This window comes from Hesperophylax consimilis, chromosome 26 (genome assembly GCF_061612785.1).
Source record: "Hesperophylax consimilis isolate HC1 chromosome 26, BYU_Hcon_1.0, whole genome shotgun sequence".
NCBI lineage: Eukaryota > Metazoa > Arthropoda > Insecta > Trichoptera > Limnephilidae > Hesperophylax > Hesperophylax consimilis.
Window position 1 is genome coordinate 16,901,963 of NC_142861.1, and position 19,301 is coordinate 16,921,263.

General features: G+C 37.0%; 1 protein-coding gene across 1 annotated transcript in view; it reads right to left on the reverse strand.

Moving 5' to 3' along the window:
* Window positions 1-2,138: 2,138 nt before the first annotated feature.
* The window catches only part of LOC149411203 (ATP-binding cassette sub-family C member 4-like), a 35,347-nt gene continuing 18,184 nt past the window's right edge, over window positions 2,139-19,301 (reverse strand). The window contains exons 5-13 of the mRNA XM_089647547.1: window positions 18,486-18,642; window positions 16,167-16,305; window positions 9,634-10,140; window positions 8,995-9,149; window positions 8,048-8,179; window positions 7,553-7,736; window positions 6,319-6,516; window positions 4,494-4,759; window positions 2,139-4,193 (exon numbers count right to left, since the gene is read on the reverse strand). Coding sequence (XP_089503673.1) covers window positions 2,303-4,193; window positions 4,494-4,759; window positions 6,319-6,516; window positions 7,553-7,736; window positions 8,048-8,179; window positions 8,995-9,149; window positions 9,634-10,140; window positions 16,167-16,305; window positions 18,486-18,642 — 3,629 coding nt within the window. The 3' untranslated portion in view covers window positions 2,139-2,302. The remainder of the gene's footprint in view (window positions 4,194-4,493; window positions 4,760-6,318; window positions 6,517-7,552; window positions 7,737-8,047; window positions 8,180-8,994; window positions 9,150-9,633; window positions 10,141-16,166; window positions 16,306-18,485; window positions 18,643-19,301) is intronic.

Consider the following 19,301-nt stretch of genomic DNA (forward strand, 5'->3'; position numbering starts at 1 on the left):
AAACGTGTTTTAAATAATTTTCAGAGCTTACTTTGCGAATTTTTTCTTTCGAGATAATTTCATATAATTAACGTTTCGGCATAACAAATGTATAGATATTATCTTAAAAAATAACATATATTTTCTTTGGAACTTAAAAACAAAAATCAGTACAAATTGGGTATACGGGGGCTTTAAAATTTTGGGTTTTTCCATCCCAAAATGGCCCAATTATTTATTCCACATAATATAAGTTTTTTCCCATCCTTTAATTTTTAAGAGAGTTTCACTGTACTTATCGACGGTCCTCAAGAACAATGTTGGATGTGCAAATTTGAGAGTTTCACTGTACTTATCGACGGTCCTCAAGAACAATGTTGGATGTGCAAATTTGTAGTTTTACAGTAGAGCTGTTTAAAGTTTCGTTTCTGCTTTGAGAAAGAGAAATCTTGCAGTTTGTCTCAAATATATTTATACTTGCCTCAAATATTTATACTGGAATCTATTAATTAAATCCTAAAAATAGCCAAAATGAATAGCGTAAAAAATGGTTTAACTTTAAAAATTGTTATTTTTTATTATATGAACGCGATAAAAGTGGTAGTATAGGTTTTTTTACAAATTCCCCAAACAAAACAAACGTGTTCTCGAAATATCGAGTTCTCTCAATTTTTCTATGTAAAAATTTGGTTACAGTTTTTGACAACTTTTTTCACGTTTGATATTAAAATTTTATTATCTAGAAATAGTAATGTTTATTTTAAAGATAATTTAATAATAACCGGAAAGATAATTTTATCTAGTTTTAAAAACAGTATTTTTTTGCAGAAAATTAGGAAATAAATATAGCGCATTTAAAATACAAAGAAAACATTGCAAACTTTACAAAAGCGATGAAAATACTGAAGGGTTAGAAAACTACAAATTTGTACATCCGACATTATTCTTTGGGACCGTCGATATAATATTGAATGGCAAAACAATTCCAAAAATGTGGATTAGTTAAGACTATAAAATATATGTATTGAATATCATTGTAGTATTTGTACGATACACCAATTCGATTGCATACATAATAATATATGTACATGCAATTATATTCAACAGCTGAAGCAATACAATAAAACTCCCTTAAGGGTAAACGGAACATATGTCATAATCTACGCGTTCGTAAACGGCGGTAATTGTATTAGTGATTCAATCCAATATTGTATTTGTATGCCTTTCTTGAAAGAATTGAGTTACTGAACAAACTAAACTATTTATTCATATTCATATTGCGTAAGTACGGGCGCAAATAATAATTAATATTGCAAAAAGCGTATTTTAATAAAATAAATTAATTAATTCCACCTATGAACACGTAGATTATAACGAGCGTCGCGTTTAACTTTAATAAGTTCCCACTGAAGAAGTCCTTTGAAGACTTAATTTGAAAAATGACCCAGTTTATCCAAAAGCTCCTAGATCACAAGGCCGGGATACTAAATCAAATCAGCCTTCTAACGTGTATGGGAACCTCCGAAAAATGTATTTTTATAATTTTTTTAAATTAACTAAAACATTTTAAAATGTTTTAATAAATAAAAATATTAAATTTAAACAAAAGTTTTTGCAGAATCTCATACAAGTTAGGTTTTAATTTATCTCACATAATGAACTTTTTTCCAGTCCCTTGAGAAAACCCTATAAGATAGTTTTAGTGTATAAGATATTTTTTTATAAAAATAAGATTAAATTATTAACACATCCTTAATATTATAAAAAAAAACATTAATTTAAAGTCTAATACTATAAGCATGCGCTTAATTAAGAACATTGAAAGTTTGATGATTGGAAATTAATACTTATAAGCAGTGGCGGCTCGTGACTTTTGGGTTACTAGAGTGCTAATATTACAAAAAATGGCTTAATTGATGTTGTTGTAGCTGAAAACGATTTTTTTTTTTTTTTCGAAAATTGATTTTTTGTATGAAGATTTTCAGGAATTCCGTGCGGCGCACGGCTATACTGAAATTTCCTGAAAATCTTCATACAAAAAATCGATTTTCGAAAAAAAAATAAAAAATCATTTTAAGCTATAACAACATCAGAAATGCCATTTTTTATAATATTAGCACTCTAGTACACCCAAAAGTCACGAGCCGCCACTGCTTATAAGTACTGAACATATTATAAGTACACAATAATTTGTATATTATTCAATAAAATAACAAAGAATTTAGTTTAATTCGCTGCCATTCAGACTGCATAGTAATATAATAGCCTAGATTCAACCTAGATCCAGCTAGGAACATAAGAATTAGTTTACTTTATATAAATCTCAATCGTCTATCATTCTTATATCATCCTCGTTGTGTTTATCTAAGTAATTCTCCTTAGCGACGGTGAAAAGCTGCATAGCGTTTTGTTTGCCGGTTTCAGCGATCATTTTAGAAAAGAAACTGTCCTTATTCTGCAGCAAGATGTACGGGTGATCAAACTCAACCATTCTACCCTGATCCATGACCAAAACCTTATCTGAATCCATGATAGTGTTGAGTCTGTGCGCAACAGTTAAGACGGTGCAATTTTCGAACTTTTCCCTGATTGTTTTCTGGATAAGTCCATCGGTGTGAGGATCGACGTTTGCCGTGGCTTCGTCGAGCATCAGAAGTCGGTTGTTTCGTAATAGAGCTCTGGCGAGACAGACCAACTGGCGCTGTCCTACACTGAAGTTGCTGCCTCCGTCCATAACCTTGCTTTCTAAACCGGCCGGACCAGCTAAAGCATCTTTCAATTCTACTTCGTCCAAGGCTTGCCAAACGGCTGCATCAGAATATTCTTCGAAGGGATCCAAGTTTCGGCGCAGAGTCCCGGAAAATAGGACGGGATCTTGTGGAATGATAGAGATCTTTTTTCTTAAGTTTGTAAGAGAAATGTCTTTAGTGTCAACTCCGTCTATAACGACAGAACCATGGTTGTATGCCAATCGGAAGAGAGTAGAAATGAGTGAAGATTTGCCCGCTCCCGTTCGACCAACAATACCGATCTTTTCTTTGGATTTAAATTCGCAATTTAATTCTTTGAGAACATAAGGGTCTTCATCCTTTTCCGTGTATTTCATTGACAAATTTTTAAACACAACTCGTCCATACTCGGGCCAATCTCTGGGAGGGATTTGCAGTTTCTGCGCCATGACCTTGAGGGATTCGGGAGATTTAGATTTCCTGTCAATGTCATCAGGCTCGATGCCTGCTTCAGGAGGAGCCATCTTATATTCGAGAACTCTCTCGACGGCCATCAGTTGGTTGGTGACTTCAGCTGACTGTCTGATGCCCCACTGAACCATGAAGGTCAAAGACATGCACTGAGTAATAGCGAGGCCCACTTGATCTCCAAACATACTTGTAGTGATCAAGAGGAAACTAAAGATGACACAAGCTATGAGCACGAGGCACAGCATGTCCAGAGACTGCCCGAAAGCGGAGCTGGTAGTAATAAACATGTACCAAGCCGATGTATGGACATCTTGGTAGTGATCAAACTCGGCTTTAAGTATGGTTTGCGCTCCGTATGCCCGAATCGTGGACAAACCTTGCAAAGTAGCACTCAAGTGCGTAAACACGGGACTTCTAGCAATACCCTCCATACGCTTTATGTTCTTCGAAGTCTTCAGATAAACATTTCTAATAATCATAAACAGAACACCTATGACCAAGATGGGCAGAAGAAAGTATGGATTCACCCAGCAAGCCAGGAATATAGAGCCACACATACCCAGCAAGACTTGAGAAGCGTCCAAAATAGCTTTAGGCAACCACTCATCAACGTTTCCCATGTCTTTAGCGAACCTGTTCATGATTCTCCCGGAAGGGTTCGTATTGAAGAAGAGCATGGGGGATCTGATGACGCCTCTGAACATGAGATCGTGCAAATTTTGGGAACACCTCATGCAAATATTGTAAAAGGTGAAAGATCTCAGCAATGTAAAACTAAGGGCGAGAGCTACGATAGTGCCGTGGATTATAATGCAGTTTTCCGTTGTGAAGAGGGTGTCTAGACGTGCCAGCCAGGCCGTGTCGTCACTAGACGAGGTATTGTTGAAAGTGAATGTGTCGTTATCGGAGGTGACAGAAGCGTCGGTGGTCAGGTAGTCACTGGAGTTGGTTGTGAAGGCGCTACTCTCGTTCCTGGGTTGGGAGTAAAGATCGCGGAGTTCTTCTTGTGAAGACCTTAAAAAAATGAAAGATAGTTGTAAAAATAGGAATAATCATCAGAAAATGGATACATTTTGAAAAAGCGTAAGATATTTTAGCCAGTCCTGTAGACACTGGTGTCCTCCATACTAAAATCAATGATTTTTTTTAAAAGCAATTTTAACCCTTATGTACAAAGAAACTGTATGAAGAAAAAGATGAGAATGCGGCTTTAAAATAAAATATCTATGATATTTCCGCAAATCATCTTTTCTCAAGTTCTCTGAAGTCCGACATTCAACAGGCTGACTTTCATATTTCCAAATTATTGCTTACCAGTAAGCCATCCAATAATCGGCCGCAGAGCAGCAAATCTGCGAGGCCAGGAAGAAGCATAAGACCAGGAAGAGTGCGGGCCAGCTGCCCCCGGAGCGCAAGTACTGCAGCCCAATGTCCCCCTTCACCACGTGGGCTGAACTGGCCTCCGCCAGTGCCGTCTGCTCCAGGTGCTCTTCCGTGTCCGATTCCTCGGAATCCGAATCAGGAGACACGCGCATGCTCAGGTCGTTTATGTCCAGCTTAGAGGAGGACAGAGAGTCGCTCTGGAATGGGAAATTAAAGATAATTAATTACCAACATTAAGGGGGTATTTCACTATGTCGGGCTAAATATCTGACTAGCTAGCCGTTGGCTGGCTTTAAAGATCAGAATAACTTCGTTATTCAACGGTGACCGTTTCACCATTGTTTCCGAGCTTCCGGATAGATAACACTCGAAATAGTCTGGCAACATCGCAAAATGTTTGCAGTTACCCCATCTACTGCCACGCATGTCATGTTTTGCCGCAATGTCTATGGAATGCTAGCGTCAACGCCAATTGATCTGTGGTCAACGCCGTCATCCAGTTTCCCGCCACAGTCCGCACACCGCAAAGTGTGCATTTTTTTGGTTATGTTATGTTGATTATCAGGTCATTTTAGATAGATTCGTGTCGAATTAATACATTGTTTCTTATTTTGAACACAATCAAATAATTCAGGATGGATCATACAAGCATTCAAATTCATTCGAGCTCTTAAAACTCGCGGCCTTCGCATTGCCGCCCTTTCACCTGCTTCTGTAAATCAAAAACCTCGGTATCCATAATAATTCGCAACAAAATTCGACTCACTTCTCCGCTGTCAAAGTCGGAATGTTTTGACGCCATCTTTGATTCGAGGAATAGCGCCTAACGTGAGGTTCGAGCACTGATTAGTCAAATCGAACTTTAACCCGAGCGTTAGCGTTATTCAGATATAGTGAAAACGAAAAAATGACTAATCCGCGGATTAGTGCTTAGTCAGAACATAATCAGAGATAGTGAAATACCCCCTAAGATAACTAAATTTACCACTGGGTCATACTTTTCACATTTTTTGCTTCATCCATCTGCTACAAAATATGATAAAAATTACAACAGGTATTTCGTATAGCAAACAAACCCACTATCGATCTTTCCTAAAATTAAAACAGGTATTACGTAAAACAAACAAACACACTATCGATCTTTCATAAAATTAAAACAGGTATTTCGTAAAACAAACAAACACACTATCGAACATTCATAAAATTTTCAGATTTTGGTATAAAAAGTTAAGGTGTCATGTTTACGCTCGCGAGAAACCTCCATCTTGTAAACTTATTCAAACAAAAAAACATGGCGGAACAAAGCGAAAAGAAACACATGGAACCGTTACTAGAATACACAGAGGACCGTCCTAAAACAACAATAATTAACGCTAGTTGACTGGTAAAATGGTTAGCGAGAGCACGCTAGATGGCGGTTTAGTAACCGAGTGTGTAAGAGTATGATAACCCAACCTGTCGGTGTACAAAGCTCGGCAGATTACTGAATTTGACAAGAACACCGGGGAATAATAGAGCTAGATTTTGTGCTTTAAAAATAAGGGGGATTATAGTAGTTGCAGAATAAACGAGCGACGGATTACTGACAGAATATTGTATCATCAAATAAAGTCCTTATGGTAGACATCAGAAGATTTACGAAGAAGAAAAAGGCTTGAGGCTCCCGTTGTATTCAAATATACATTGGGCAAACCAGCACATAAGCAATTGCAGCTGTCCAGAGACTTCAAGAGAACTTAAATACAAACATGCTCACCCTCTTCCTGGAAGATAAGCTGTTGAGCCTCTGGGACCTGCGGGTACGAGACTTGCTGGCGGACCTCTCCCTGCGTGACGGAACCTCCTCCTCCACCTCGGGCTGGTGCTGCGGGGTCTGAGAGGGGATCAACAGCTGGGCGTACTCCAGGGAGCTGGTGCACATCTCGTGATAGGAACCCTGCATCTCGATCTTGCCCTGGAAACGACAACAAGATAAATAGTGCAGTGTTAGGCTTCATTGTTAGCGTTACTGTCTCCATCATAAGGGCATATATTCACATCGCTAGTGGGCGACACCGATTAGTGCCTTACACTAATGATGTCTCTGTTTTACAAAGATTAATATTTTTCAAATGGATGCAAAAATGTGTTTTAGGATTACCTTAAATATTGACATAATATTAAATGTATTTAAAGAGATTTAAAGAGCTTGGTAGACATAGACATATGAATATTAGTAGACCTGCCCTAAGTGATTAAAAGCGTATTATCCCCACTCCCCATACCGGTTCCATTGGAGCCGGCTGTGCTCGCGTATGGCCTCAAGTGAAATTTGAAAACGCGACGTCATCATTCTTGTGCGAACTATGGTCGAGGCATCATCGGTTCATTTTACGAAATAACACGGCAAAATGTTGACTTGTACTATGAAAACTTGTAAAAATAGATGTGAAAAAGAGAATAAACCCAATTGTCGTATTACATTCCATATATAAGCATTATTTTACTTTATTTTAAGCATATTCACATCGTATAATATAGATCAGTTTTAGAAACATATTATACTATCACATCGAGAAACGTCTGGACGCGAAACACAAAGCTGGTTGGTTGCTGGGAAGTAAATTATGAACATTTATAAAAGTGTCTTAACTAAATACTTAAACGAAATATTCGACTCTGAAAATACAACCGAATTTTTTTGCCGAATTTGGACTTCGCAAATTTGTTCATAACGTGGCGAGTAATTTGCGCTCCCATGCAAAAATGTCTATTTATTCAAAAGCAGATTTTACTTTTAAGAAGTAAATGGTGATATTATAATGCGAGATGCCTATTTACTGTCAGATTGATTTATTGACGAATCACAGTCAGCCTTACGCCCTTCGTTCTTCAACAGTTGATTTTACCCCTCGCCATTATCTTCTTGTCTATTAATTCCTATGTCTGTGTTGGTAGACTAACGTTACATTACGGATATGGGAATATTAAATAAAAATATAATAACTTACATCCTTCAGCAGCACAATGTGATGTGCGTCCTTGAGGTAATGCAGCTGGTGCGTGACGAGGACACGTGTGCGGTTACGCAGGTGCGACAACACGCACTGCTCAAACAGGTGGCGGCCCACATGGGCGTCCACAGCCGATAGCGGGTCGTCCAGAAGGTAGACATCCGCTTGGCGATACACAGCCCTTAAAAATAGACAAATTGATGTTAACTAGATGAACAAACTTTTAAATACAACAGAGATACAAGAGACAACAATGTAGATATATAAGAGGGTGCTATTGTATTTTTCTTTAATTCAGTCTATGACCAACAATATGCATATGCATCCAACCATATGCATCAAGATTGAAAGACTTGTTCTAACATAAAATCTGGGTAACATTTCGACAAGCTGGAGGCAAACCATGTGCCCATATATATTTGCACAAAAGACAAAGACATTAAATTTAGAATCTTACGTATTGGAAAGGTGACAATAATAGTGTTGTGTTACCTGGCAAGGTTAACTCGGGCCTTCTGTCCCCCGGAGAGGGAGGCTCCCCTCTCTCCCACCAGGGTCTGGTCTCCGAAGGGGAACTGCTCAAAGTCCCGCTGCAAGGCGCACACTCGCACCACCTCATTGTACCTGCACACATAATACATTAGACATTAGGAATCCGCAAGCAGTCAGCTCCAGACTCAGATGTTTAAACCTTGGAGTTATGACAATGAATTCACCAAATTGGAGAAGCTATGGCCCTGATATGCTTATAAGTGAAGTTGGCTGTGTTGGCAATAGCCGACTGACCGTCATCTCGATGTTAGCGAAGTTAGGGAAATTTTCAAGATAACAGTCCAACAGAGGACGACTTCACCTACTATAAAGGAGCCAACATTTTTACACCATAAAAGGTGTCACCCCATTTGTTACCAGTCACCAGTCACCAGTGTGTCAGTCACCAGTCACCATGTTATCTTTTCTCCAAGTGGTAGCCAGCAAGCTGCTGATGTCAGCATAATACTCTCAACAAGTAACTGAAGGTATTCTCCAGCTCAGTAGTGAGTTTATGACAAACCAGAACACCTATAGTGATGACACCGACATGTTAGACAACATGTTAACACCGCCACTTCTACAATTGTAATTGCTGTCTGAACATCTTGTTAGTTAAACTGAATTTAATAAAAAATTGTACTTATTGTGAAACTTTAATCTTATGTAATAGGTCAGCTGGTGATATGTTTGATAAACAGTACAATTATGTAATACGTAGTGAAAGAAATGGGCGCTAGTGTCTACATCGACACTACAGATGTTTACACAACAATGTTCTACACAAACAGACAGTAATAAAAATAGGTTAGGTTTTTTCTTCCCTTTCTTCAATATTTTGTTTGTCACTTTTCTGTTCTGTCATGGGTCCATTAATAATACAGATAAATGAAAACTAGTATATTAACCTGAATTTCTCGTAGGTCTGTCCAAACAGTATGTTCTGTCTAACGGAAGCTCCAAACACCCAGGGCTCCTGCGCAGCGTATGATATAGAACCTCGCACGTCTATTGTACCCTTGAGAAGCGGCAGTTCGCGCAGAATGGCTTGCAGGAGGGAGCTCTGCAAACAATATGGTCATGTAAGTATTTATTAATCAGATACATGTTCAAGTCTTTTCAGAACAATATTATATACACCAGAAAAAAACATTGAATAGTATTTTCATGTGACGAATATGTGAAATGCTGTTTTTCAGTAACGTTTCCAAGGATATCACTCATGGAAGTGCGTATATTATATACCAATACACATATGTGTGTTGTTTGGATCAACTCTAATTGCGCAACCTTTACTACTAAAAAAATTTTAAAATGTAAAGAACGAATAACAATGTACAGGCAAAACTTTTAAAGAGAGCACATTTGTTTTTAAAGAGCGCACATTTGAATGTATGTATTTGAGTAGGCCAATAATGGTTCAAAATGGTTTGAAATAGCTTGGAACACCCATCAGCAGTTCCCTCTAACCCCACAGTAGTCCTACGATATATTACACCACTACACAAGCAATAATCTCTGTACTGTAATGATTCTGCTGTACAAACCTTTCCACAACCGACAGGTCCAATAATTCCAATTAATTTTCCCTTCGGTATTTCTAGATTTTCCAAATCCAAAGTGAGCGGTTTATCCGGCAACCACCTCGCTTCCGCTTTTACCATTCGGATGGCCAAATCACTAGAGATGGCATCATCCAGAAGACTTCCTTTCATCACACCAGCATCCTTGGAATCAAACCCATTAGATCTCATTAGATTGTCCGTATCCTCGCTCGACTTAGAGTTGGGACTTCTATTATCAGCAGATTCGTATTTACTTTCTGATGATTTCGAATTGGGGCTCGAACTGTAAGTAAGTTTGGGGCTTTTGCTGTTGGTTGATTTAGATCCGTTGTAGATTGCAGGTGGGGGCGGTACGAACTCCTCCTTTGCGAGGTAGGTCTGCAGACGGTTGAGCGCCACGTATGCTTCCGCCACTTCTGCGATGGCGCGAACAAACATGGACGAGATGGTGCCCGCCAGGAGATTGAAGTACATGGCGATCACGAACATCTGAAATTAAATGGAAACATATGAACTGCTTACTGCAGTTTAAAACAATTAGTAACCTAGTGCAGTGGTTCTTAACCTGGGTTCGAACGAAACCCATGGGTTCGGTTAAGTCAGTCTCGCGAGTTCAGCAGAAGTCACACAGATTTGCAGTCAATATTAATTATTATGTTTTTGTTTTTCTGTGAAAATCATGTTTTAATGGTTTTTGTTCTTTGTTCTTATAATAATAATAATGGACAATTTGTATAGCGCCGCTTTTGTGAGATATCACCTCAGGGGCGCTTAAAAATGGTTTTATTCATTTTGAGCACCTGTGTATAAATATATATCTATGTTTTGAATTTGAAAAAACAATATTTTATTTTTCCAATTAAGAAGGGTCAGTGAATTTTTTTTATTTTTTTATTTATTCACATTTAAACCCGCTAAACTACTTATGTAGTTTGTCAGCAGGGACATAGAGACAACATTTATACATTCATAAGATACAATTTGAACGGTACATAATTACATAAATTGGTTACATTGCAGAAAAGTTTAAATAGCAGCATAAAAGCCTTATATAATAAGCAAGTAAAAATAAATGTATGAACAAATTAGTATTATCAACATAAAACATAAAAGCCTTATAAAATAAGCAAGTAAAAATAAATGTATGAACAAATTAGTATTATCAACAAGTACATCAATAGTTTCATAAATAGAGGTAGGTAGTCAGGTATTACAAAATAATTGTTTTTCCATTTTCTAAGAATATGAATTCCATTTCAGGGGCATCAGTATAGATCATTATTATCCAATAACCATTTCCTTAGATTATATTTAACATTAGCAGTATACATGTTATTATTTTTAATTGTCATTGGTAATAAGTTAAACATTTTGGGTACTATATAGTTTAAAGTTCTTTCACCATATTTATTAGTACATTTCGGAACTACCAGTCCTTCATTTTGAGTGAATCTTGTGTTATGTTTATGGCAAACTCTTTCCCTATACAATGAATCAGACAATATAACATGTTGACTTACAATATTATAAAACAATAATCCTCTGACAGGTAAAATATTCAGAGACTTGTATATTAATTTAATGTTACTTCTGTGTTGATTGTCATATTTATGGATTAACAATTTTATAATGGAGTTTTGTAATGTTTGTATATAGCTTATATTAGTTTTACAAGAATGTCCCCAAGAAGTAATTCCATAACGTATAGTGGATTCAGCCAGAGATAAGTAGATTAACTTTAAAGTACTTATAGGCACGAAATATTTTATTTTATAAATCCTACCCACAATAGCTCGTAGACGTTTACAAACATTAGCAATTTGTACATCCCATTTCATGTAGCAGTCAATAGTAACACCCAAATATACATAACTTTTGACAAAATCAATGGTTTCACATGAACAGGGCTGTGCAACATTTTTATGTATGCAGTCAAATGTGTGTGTATATAATGAAGGAATTACATTACATCTGGCGTGTGGAGATCTGATGTGCATAATTTTAGTTTTTTTGGCGTTTATAAAGAGGCCTGCATCATGCGACCATTTCAGTAGGGCAATAAAATCATGTTGCATAAGGTTCATTGCAGTAACCAGATCTTCGTGCGATATTACGAGCGCCGTATCGTCTGCATATACAAAATGTTTAGCAAATGAAAACAATTTTCTCATAATTGAGACATAAATAATATAAAGGGTTGGCCCTAGAATTGACTCCTGTGCAACACCTGTTGAGATATATTTTCTTTTGCTAAATTTTTTAAGAATTTTTACTCTTATTTGTCGATCAGTTAGTAAATTTTTTAATAAAACTAGTAGCTTTCCTCTAATTCCTATTGCCTCCAGTGTTTCTAATAGTTTATTTGTATCAATGGTATCAAATGCCTTAGAGTTATCTATGAATAAAACCAAAACTTGTTTTTTTAGATTTAATTCATAATTTATGTGATTTGAAAATTCCTGAAGCAGCATTTCCGTACTTTTTTTCTTTTGAAATCCATATTGGTTGGGATCCAACAAAGAGAAAGATTCTAGATATTTATTAAGTTTTATGGAAATGTATTTTTCAAGTATTTTTTCTAGGGCTGGCAATATGCTTATTGGCCTATAATTTTGAATATCTGTATGTTTGCCCCCTTTGTAAATTGGCCTAATGATGCTACTTTTTAGTTCATCTGGTATTACTGCTTGCGATAAAATTAAATTGATAAAGTGTGTTATAACAGGCCCTAAAATATTAATATGTGTCTTAATGTCAAACATTCGAATGTTGTCAATCCCTGGTGACTTTGAATTGTTTAATTTGCTAACAATAATATTGATTTCTTGGCAGGTAGCTCTGGGTAGGTACATACTATGTTGCACTTCATTCGGCCTGACGGTCGATGCTAAATAATCACATTTATGTATCATAGAGCTAACACTATTTGTAAAATATTCAACAAACTTATCTGCTACGGTTTCTTCATTATTCGTATTTAACATATATTTCGAGATTATTTCGTCACAACTACTTTTGGACTTGCGTCCTAATAATTTATTTATTTCATCCCAAGTTTTTTTTGTATTTCCAAAATAATTTTTGAATTTATTGTTAAAAAAGGTAGACTTACATTTAATAATTTCTTTTGTCACCTTATTTCTGAAAGTTTTATATTCCAATTCAAAGAATTGATTGCTAGGAAAATTCTTCCACCTTCTGTACAATGAATCTTTTTTTTTAATGTTTTCTAAGATATTAGAAGTTATCCAAGGTTTTATTGACAGAGGTCTTTTTTTGGGTTTATAATTCATAACGATTTTACTCTGTTCATACAAATTCTTAAAGTTGTTTTTAATTTTACTATATAGTATATTGCAATCTTGTTCCTCAAGCAAGGAGTGCCACTTAAAATTATGAATGTTTTTGTCGATTTTGTTTTGCGATAAAAACGAAATTCTTACCCCGTGTTCTGGGGCTTCTTTCCTTGCACTATATTTAATATTAACCGCAGTTAAAAAGTGATCCGCTATAGTAATATTATTACATACACATGAGGAAAGAGAATCGCTTTGTTTACATCCACTGTTAAATCGGACAAATATGTGGTCTAAACAAGTACGAGTAACTTTTCCTGCTAAAACTGCTTCTCTAGTTACGTCACAAATACATTTGATTAAATAATTATCCGACATTATATTTTCATATGCCATAATAATAGGGTTTTGACAATTTAACAAGTCTAGATTAATATCTCCTATAAGTAAAACATTTTCTTTGGGGCTTATAGTATGCAGAATGGCAGATATTTCATTAAGAAATTGTGGTTGGCTAGAGTTGGGGGGGCGGTATATTGCTATGATGTTTAAAATACTCTTGTTTGGAAGTGTCATAGAGCCAAGCACACATTCAAAATGATTTGTTTCTATTGTTTTCTGTTGAAATGTGAATTCATTTCGAACATATAGCAATATACCTCCTCCAGATTTTTTAGTTCGGCAATAGTTGTAACAATTAAATCCAGGAATATTATACAGACAGACAAGATTCGGTGTTATAGCCGTTTCACATAACATTAAAACATGAATATGCTTCCAACAAGTATTTAAGTAGACATTCAAAGTATCCCAGTATTTATAAATCGATCTAACATTCAACTGAACAATATTAATATTTTCCATATTGTAGTTGCTATGAAACTTTAGCCAATCACAGAAATTATGAGTATTTTCGTAATCTACCTCGTCATCTTCTTCAATGTAATTAGACGCCATAATCAATGGTTGCAAAGTCCTTGGCAAGGGCAGCCTTGTAGGCCGGGCAGGAGTCCTTGTCTCCAGTCGGATGTGCAGCGGGCTTCCCAAATCTTGTACAGGTGGCGCAGACAGGCTCGGCGGCGGCTTTTGGGCAGTTTATCCGGGCGTGACCTTCGCCTGCGCAGTGTCCACATCTTTGCTGGTCCTTGCAAAACTTGAAGGAATGTCCGATCATTTGGCACTTGGAGCACACTGTAAGTCCAATGAAGTCACGAACACGGCACACATTCCAGTCCACAAAGACTTTCCCCTGCTCCACCAGCACGTGACGAATGTGGGCAGGAACCTCGAAGACCCGGTGGCAAGTTGATCCAGTTCGAGCGCCAGCAAGGTGACTTAGCTTGCAACTTTTTACTGCGAAATCTAGGCCTGCTTTGTCCTGGGCTCCTGCTAAGGCATTTTTTAGGAAGCACTCGTCCGTTAGGTCACGAGGAACGTTGAAGAAAATCACCCTTGGAAGTCGTTTTGTTGGTAATCGAGCGCTTAGAGTGTCCGAGTTTGCTAGACATGGGGTTTTCAGTATTTTATCCTGATCTTCTTGTGTTGCAGTATGGATTACAACGCCTTTGTTTCGGATACTCCTAATGCCCGTCACACGGATTCCAAGTTCTGATGGTCGTAATGTATCTTTTAGTAGCTGTTTCGTATCGTCGCTATCTTTTGTAGAATCCAGCTTTGGGAAGATGCATACAGCAGGTTTAGGGGTCCCAACGTTAAGTCCTGAGCGGTTGATTGATGGTATCATCTTCTGTGGGCCATTTTTCACAATATCGGCAAACGATAGGCTTGCTTCCGTGGCATCGGCTACTCTACGCATCACTGGTCCTAGATCCGACTCCAACTGCAATATTTTTTCTAACCTGTGTTGGTTTTCTTTTTTTTCAATCGCGATCTCTCCCTTTGCCACTATTAATTTGGCATTGACTGTTGCCAGATCAGCTTTGAAACCCTCTCGTTCCAATAACAGCTGTGAAACTGATCTGAATACAGCGGATACATATGCGCTTATCCGCAGTTGTTGATCCTTTGAGACTCTTGACTGCTTTTCAGCAAGGACATCTTGGAGTGCTCTTAGACTTGCTTCAGTGTCGTTCAGTATCTGGACTGAGGACACTGGGATTTCACTCTCATTTTCAGACACGTCGGAATAGTCCGATGCTCCGTCAGATTCCTCATCTTCAACCACTGGAGAAATCATTTCCGCGGCCTTTTTTTGTGATGGGGACGTCATCTTATCCAGCATTCTTTTTTTACGCCGATGGCAGCATTCATCAGGCATCGGTGGGATGGACATTTCAATGAGAACAAACACACAATCTTAGGTTGTTTTAAAACTTTCGATAAAAATGTTTAGAATCCGCTAGAATAGTATTATTTTATTACTGTTTTATCAAATAAACTTTTTTGGCACTTAAATTTTCCATATAAATACTGTTTGCACACGAATTCGGAGGTTTTTTTTAGTTTTTTTGCAAGAGCAAAGTGTAAACACGAACTGCTGTCACTGTGATTATTGTTACAATTCTATGAATGCGCATATGAAACTGGTGGAGTTCAGTACCTCCAACAAGACTAAGAACCACTGCTCTAGTGGATAGCTATAAATTATGTACAAAATACACCAAGTAGGATATTAATTTGAGTGAGTACAGGTAAAAAAATACTAAAATGCGTAAAATGAATGACAAAATTCATCCATTCATATGGTGACCGGATAAATCATCAAAATAGTAATTCATCACATCTTTAAAAAGTTATATAAAGTCATGGAAAGTGATGAAACAAAAACTTTATTAACTGGGTTAAGTAGGTTAGGTTAGGTTAGGTTTAAATTTTTTTTTTTCATCGTTTCTAATGACTTTATATTACTTTTTAAAGGTGTGTTAAATTGTCACTGTGTTGAGTTATCATGGAACCCATTCATATATATGTTTAATCTTTGCGGTATAAATGAAAATTTGCAGAAATTGGTGAAACACCCTTCGAGGGGGAGGGGAAGTGAGGAATAAGTAGTGAGGTATCATTTACTATGTTTTCATTCATGCTGGATCCATATGAGCCCACTCCCAAGTCGATTGTAGCATTATTTGGTGAGATAACACAGGTTTTTAGGAAACAAATAAGGGTTGATCACAAGTAAGGGATGGTTCATCGCTTTATTTTGGGCGGACTCTGCAAATCTACATTTATACAGCCAAGATGAATCTATATTTTAGTTACCTTGGCAGAAGTGATCTTGTAGCCAAGCAGAGTCATGGAGAACATGACGAAGAAGATGGCGATCCTAGTGGTGGTCAGAAGGAACGTCATAAACACCGCCCTCACATAGGACGTCTTGCGGATCACTTTGATTTCTAACCTATAAAAAGCGTATTTATAGCACATTAATTAACTGAGCGTAGAGAAGTTTTACTTTAACTCAACCGTTTTGCATTTCGTCTGTCTGCAAATTTGTTTCTATCTAGATGGTAGCCATTTTAATGGTTCAGTAAACATTCTTTTTCAAGTGCTTATTCGCATTTTGTTTTAATATTATGGTACCTACCTGTCTGAAGAAAGTTTAAAAAAAGAATTGTCATTAACCGCTTAAGGATTACGTCTAAGGACGGGTTGTTTCGAAGAATTTGAACAATTCATCGAATTTCAACGCTCATTTTCCAGTTATGCGAAAGATTTTTTCAAGTTCTGTTTTTATTTCAGTTCTGTCAAGCAAATAGCCTATAATGATATATTAACAGAACTTGAATAGGACTTTCACAGAACCCGGAAATGAACGTTGAAATTTGATGAATTGTTCAAATTCTCCGAAACAACCCGTCCTAAGTATACTCGGGCGGCTATTATGTGCGAAAATTGAAACACTCGAGATAACTCGGGCAAACTTTATCTGCTGAAAAGACCACTCCCGAATACTCAGGTGAAAACAAATACTTTGTATTTTATGCGGAAGCGAGTATTGTGATAACTAACTATATGATAACGATAACTAAAAACATTAAAAAATATATTGTTTTAGTGGAAATGCACCATGCACAGAGATCTTGGAGTTTTCTCACCTTTCTTAGGAAAATATAGGTTTTTATACCAAAATTGATCGATAAAGACTAAACTGTTTTCACGACACGACCCACAAAATAAATATGTAGATTAGGCCGGAGTGAATTTTTTTAGAACTTACTTTGAGAATTTTAAAATCCCTATATATATGTTTAACCTTTCCCTTATTGTGCTAAAAAAATCCACGCGTTCCGGTGCTGTGTAGTCAATACACATCTTAAAATAAGCAATCTAATATCGGAAAAATATGAATATTCATAGCTAATCGATTATGTTTATTATATTTTATATCAAACGTGATAATAATTGTAATTTAATTGCTGAAAACATAAAAAACCATCGGCAGATGCTAAAGAAACGTGCGAGGGATTCACATCTAACGATGGTTCGCGGGCGACTGGCTAGCGGCTGGCGGCTGGCACAAACACAGCTGTGCGGTCGTAGGTATCGATGGTCTAAATCAAAATACAACTGGAGACGTGTAGATGTCTCATGTTCCCGCATAGTGAATTAAAGCGGGACATCAATAGCGCGTCATTTCCTCGCACACTCTTCGCGTATTAGTATCACACGGTTGATTGTATTGGTGTATTTGTTCCCGATTTTTAACAAAAAAAAATAATTAAATTTGAAAACTATTTAAAATATTATTTTTTAATTCAGTGCATAAATGTATAACGGAGGAATACCTACCTAAAATCTGAACCCAGAATTTATTATATTTATAGAGTTATTAAAGTTATTAGAAGCAATGTGTAGTAAATACACACCACAGATAAGGAAAGTTTAATAATTGAATTATTGAAATTATTCCCATCAATCTGCCTTGTCACAACCCATAGATTATTTTTACTATGTCTTAAACCATAGATTACGAAATATCGAGTCGACTGTGTAGGTACTGTGGCGCACATCCAGCCAGTGACAGTCCACGACACACACAGCCACAATGACGAGACAAGCTCGGCATTGCCTTGAATTAAAGAAAATTATATTTTTCTTTACATCTCCCCCCTAGGGAAGACAATAAACCCCAACCTATTAAGTATCCTCTTTTTGGTTCATTAATGCAGGTACTGGAGTTAACTTTGAGATGTGGAAAAAATTTTATTCTGATTTTTGTCGACCAGTGTTTATCTTGTAAATTGAGTTTGATAATTTTTCTATAATTTTGCAGGGTCCGATTCTCAAAGTCATGCATTTGAAGTGTAGGTAGAAGCAAAGGTGGTTCACTGCTGTGCATAGATGCAATTTGCAGTAGTATGGATGAACGATGCTGGCAACACATATCTGCACGCAGTTTTGTATTGATAATGGTCCACGGCCAATACTATCTATGATCTGAAAGCTCTGTTACAACCTCTATATTGGTGATTTATTACATAATTCTTTGAGAGGTTACAACACGCTAAGCCTTTGATCTGACAGATTGATGACAAGCCACTTATTCAGCTACTATATTGAGTGATAATGTATCCTTACTTCCTGGCTAGAGTGATGAGCATCTGGAAAGGCTTCTCCCAGGCATACATCTTGATGACCTGCACGCCCGCGATGATCTCCCCCATGAACCTGACCCTCTCGTCTGTCTTCAAGGCCGTCTGCAGGCGGAATCTGGCTGACAGCTTACCCGTGTATGCTGAAATATAAAGACTCAAATATATTACTTTTAGTACAGTCAACAAAGCAAAATCACGGTGATTGTGTTCATGAGGTGAGGTTTGTCTAAGTCTTGGTGGCTGATGCGTCTACCCATCAGCTGCATGGCGGACCGAATTGGAAGAGACTGCTTGAGGGAGACCTTTGGTCCTCTCCAACAGGACTCTCTTGACACGTCGCCTTGCACCGCAGTGGAGGGGATGCATTCATACGTCCGTCACTCCTGGATACCCTGAACCGAGCAGTTTATGAATAATTTTATGTTTATCCTTAAGGATTTCTCTGAATAAGGAGCTATTCTGGGAAACTACTTATAGTATAACTTTTAAAATATATACATAAACACATTATCTGTTAAGTAAAAAGAAGTAAGCCCGTCGTCCCACAGGTCGGTAACTAGTGATGTATAAATTCCCGGGAATTTTCCCCTGGACGGGGAATTTTGGGAATTTTGATTTTAACAACATAATACCTCAAAAAGAATAATATTTATTAAATAAAAAATAAAATATACACACATATGGTACATATAGAGCAGGATAGATCCATAAAAACTATTCCCATATATATAGGAATAGGATCCAAGAGAAAAATAACAAAAAAACACCAACCAAAATTATTTTAAAGTGAGTAGTATCT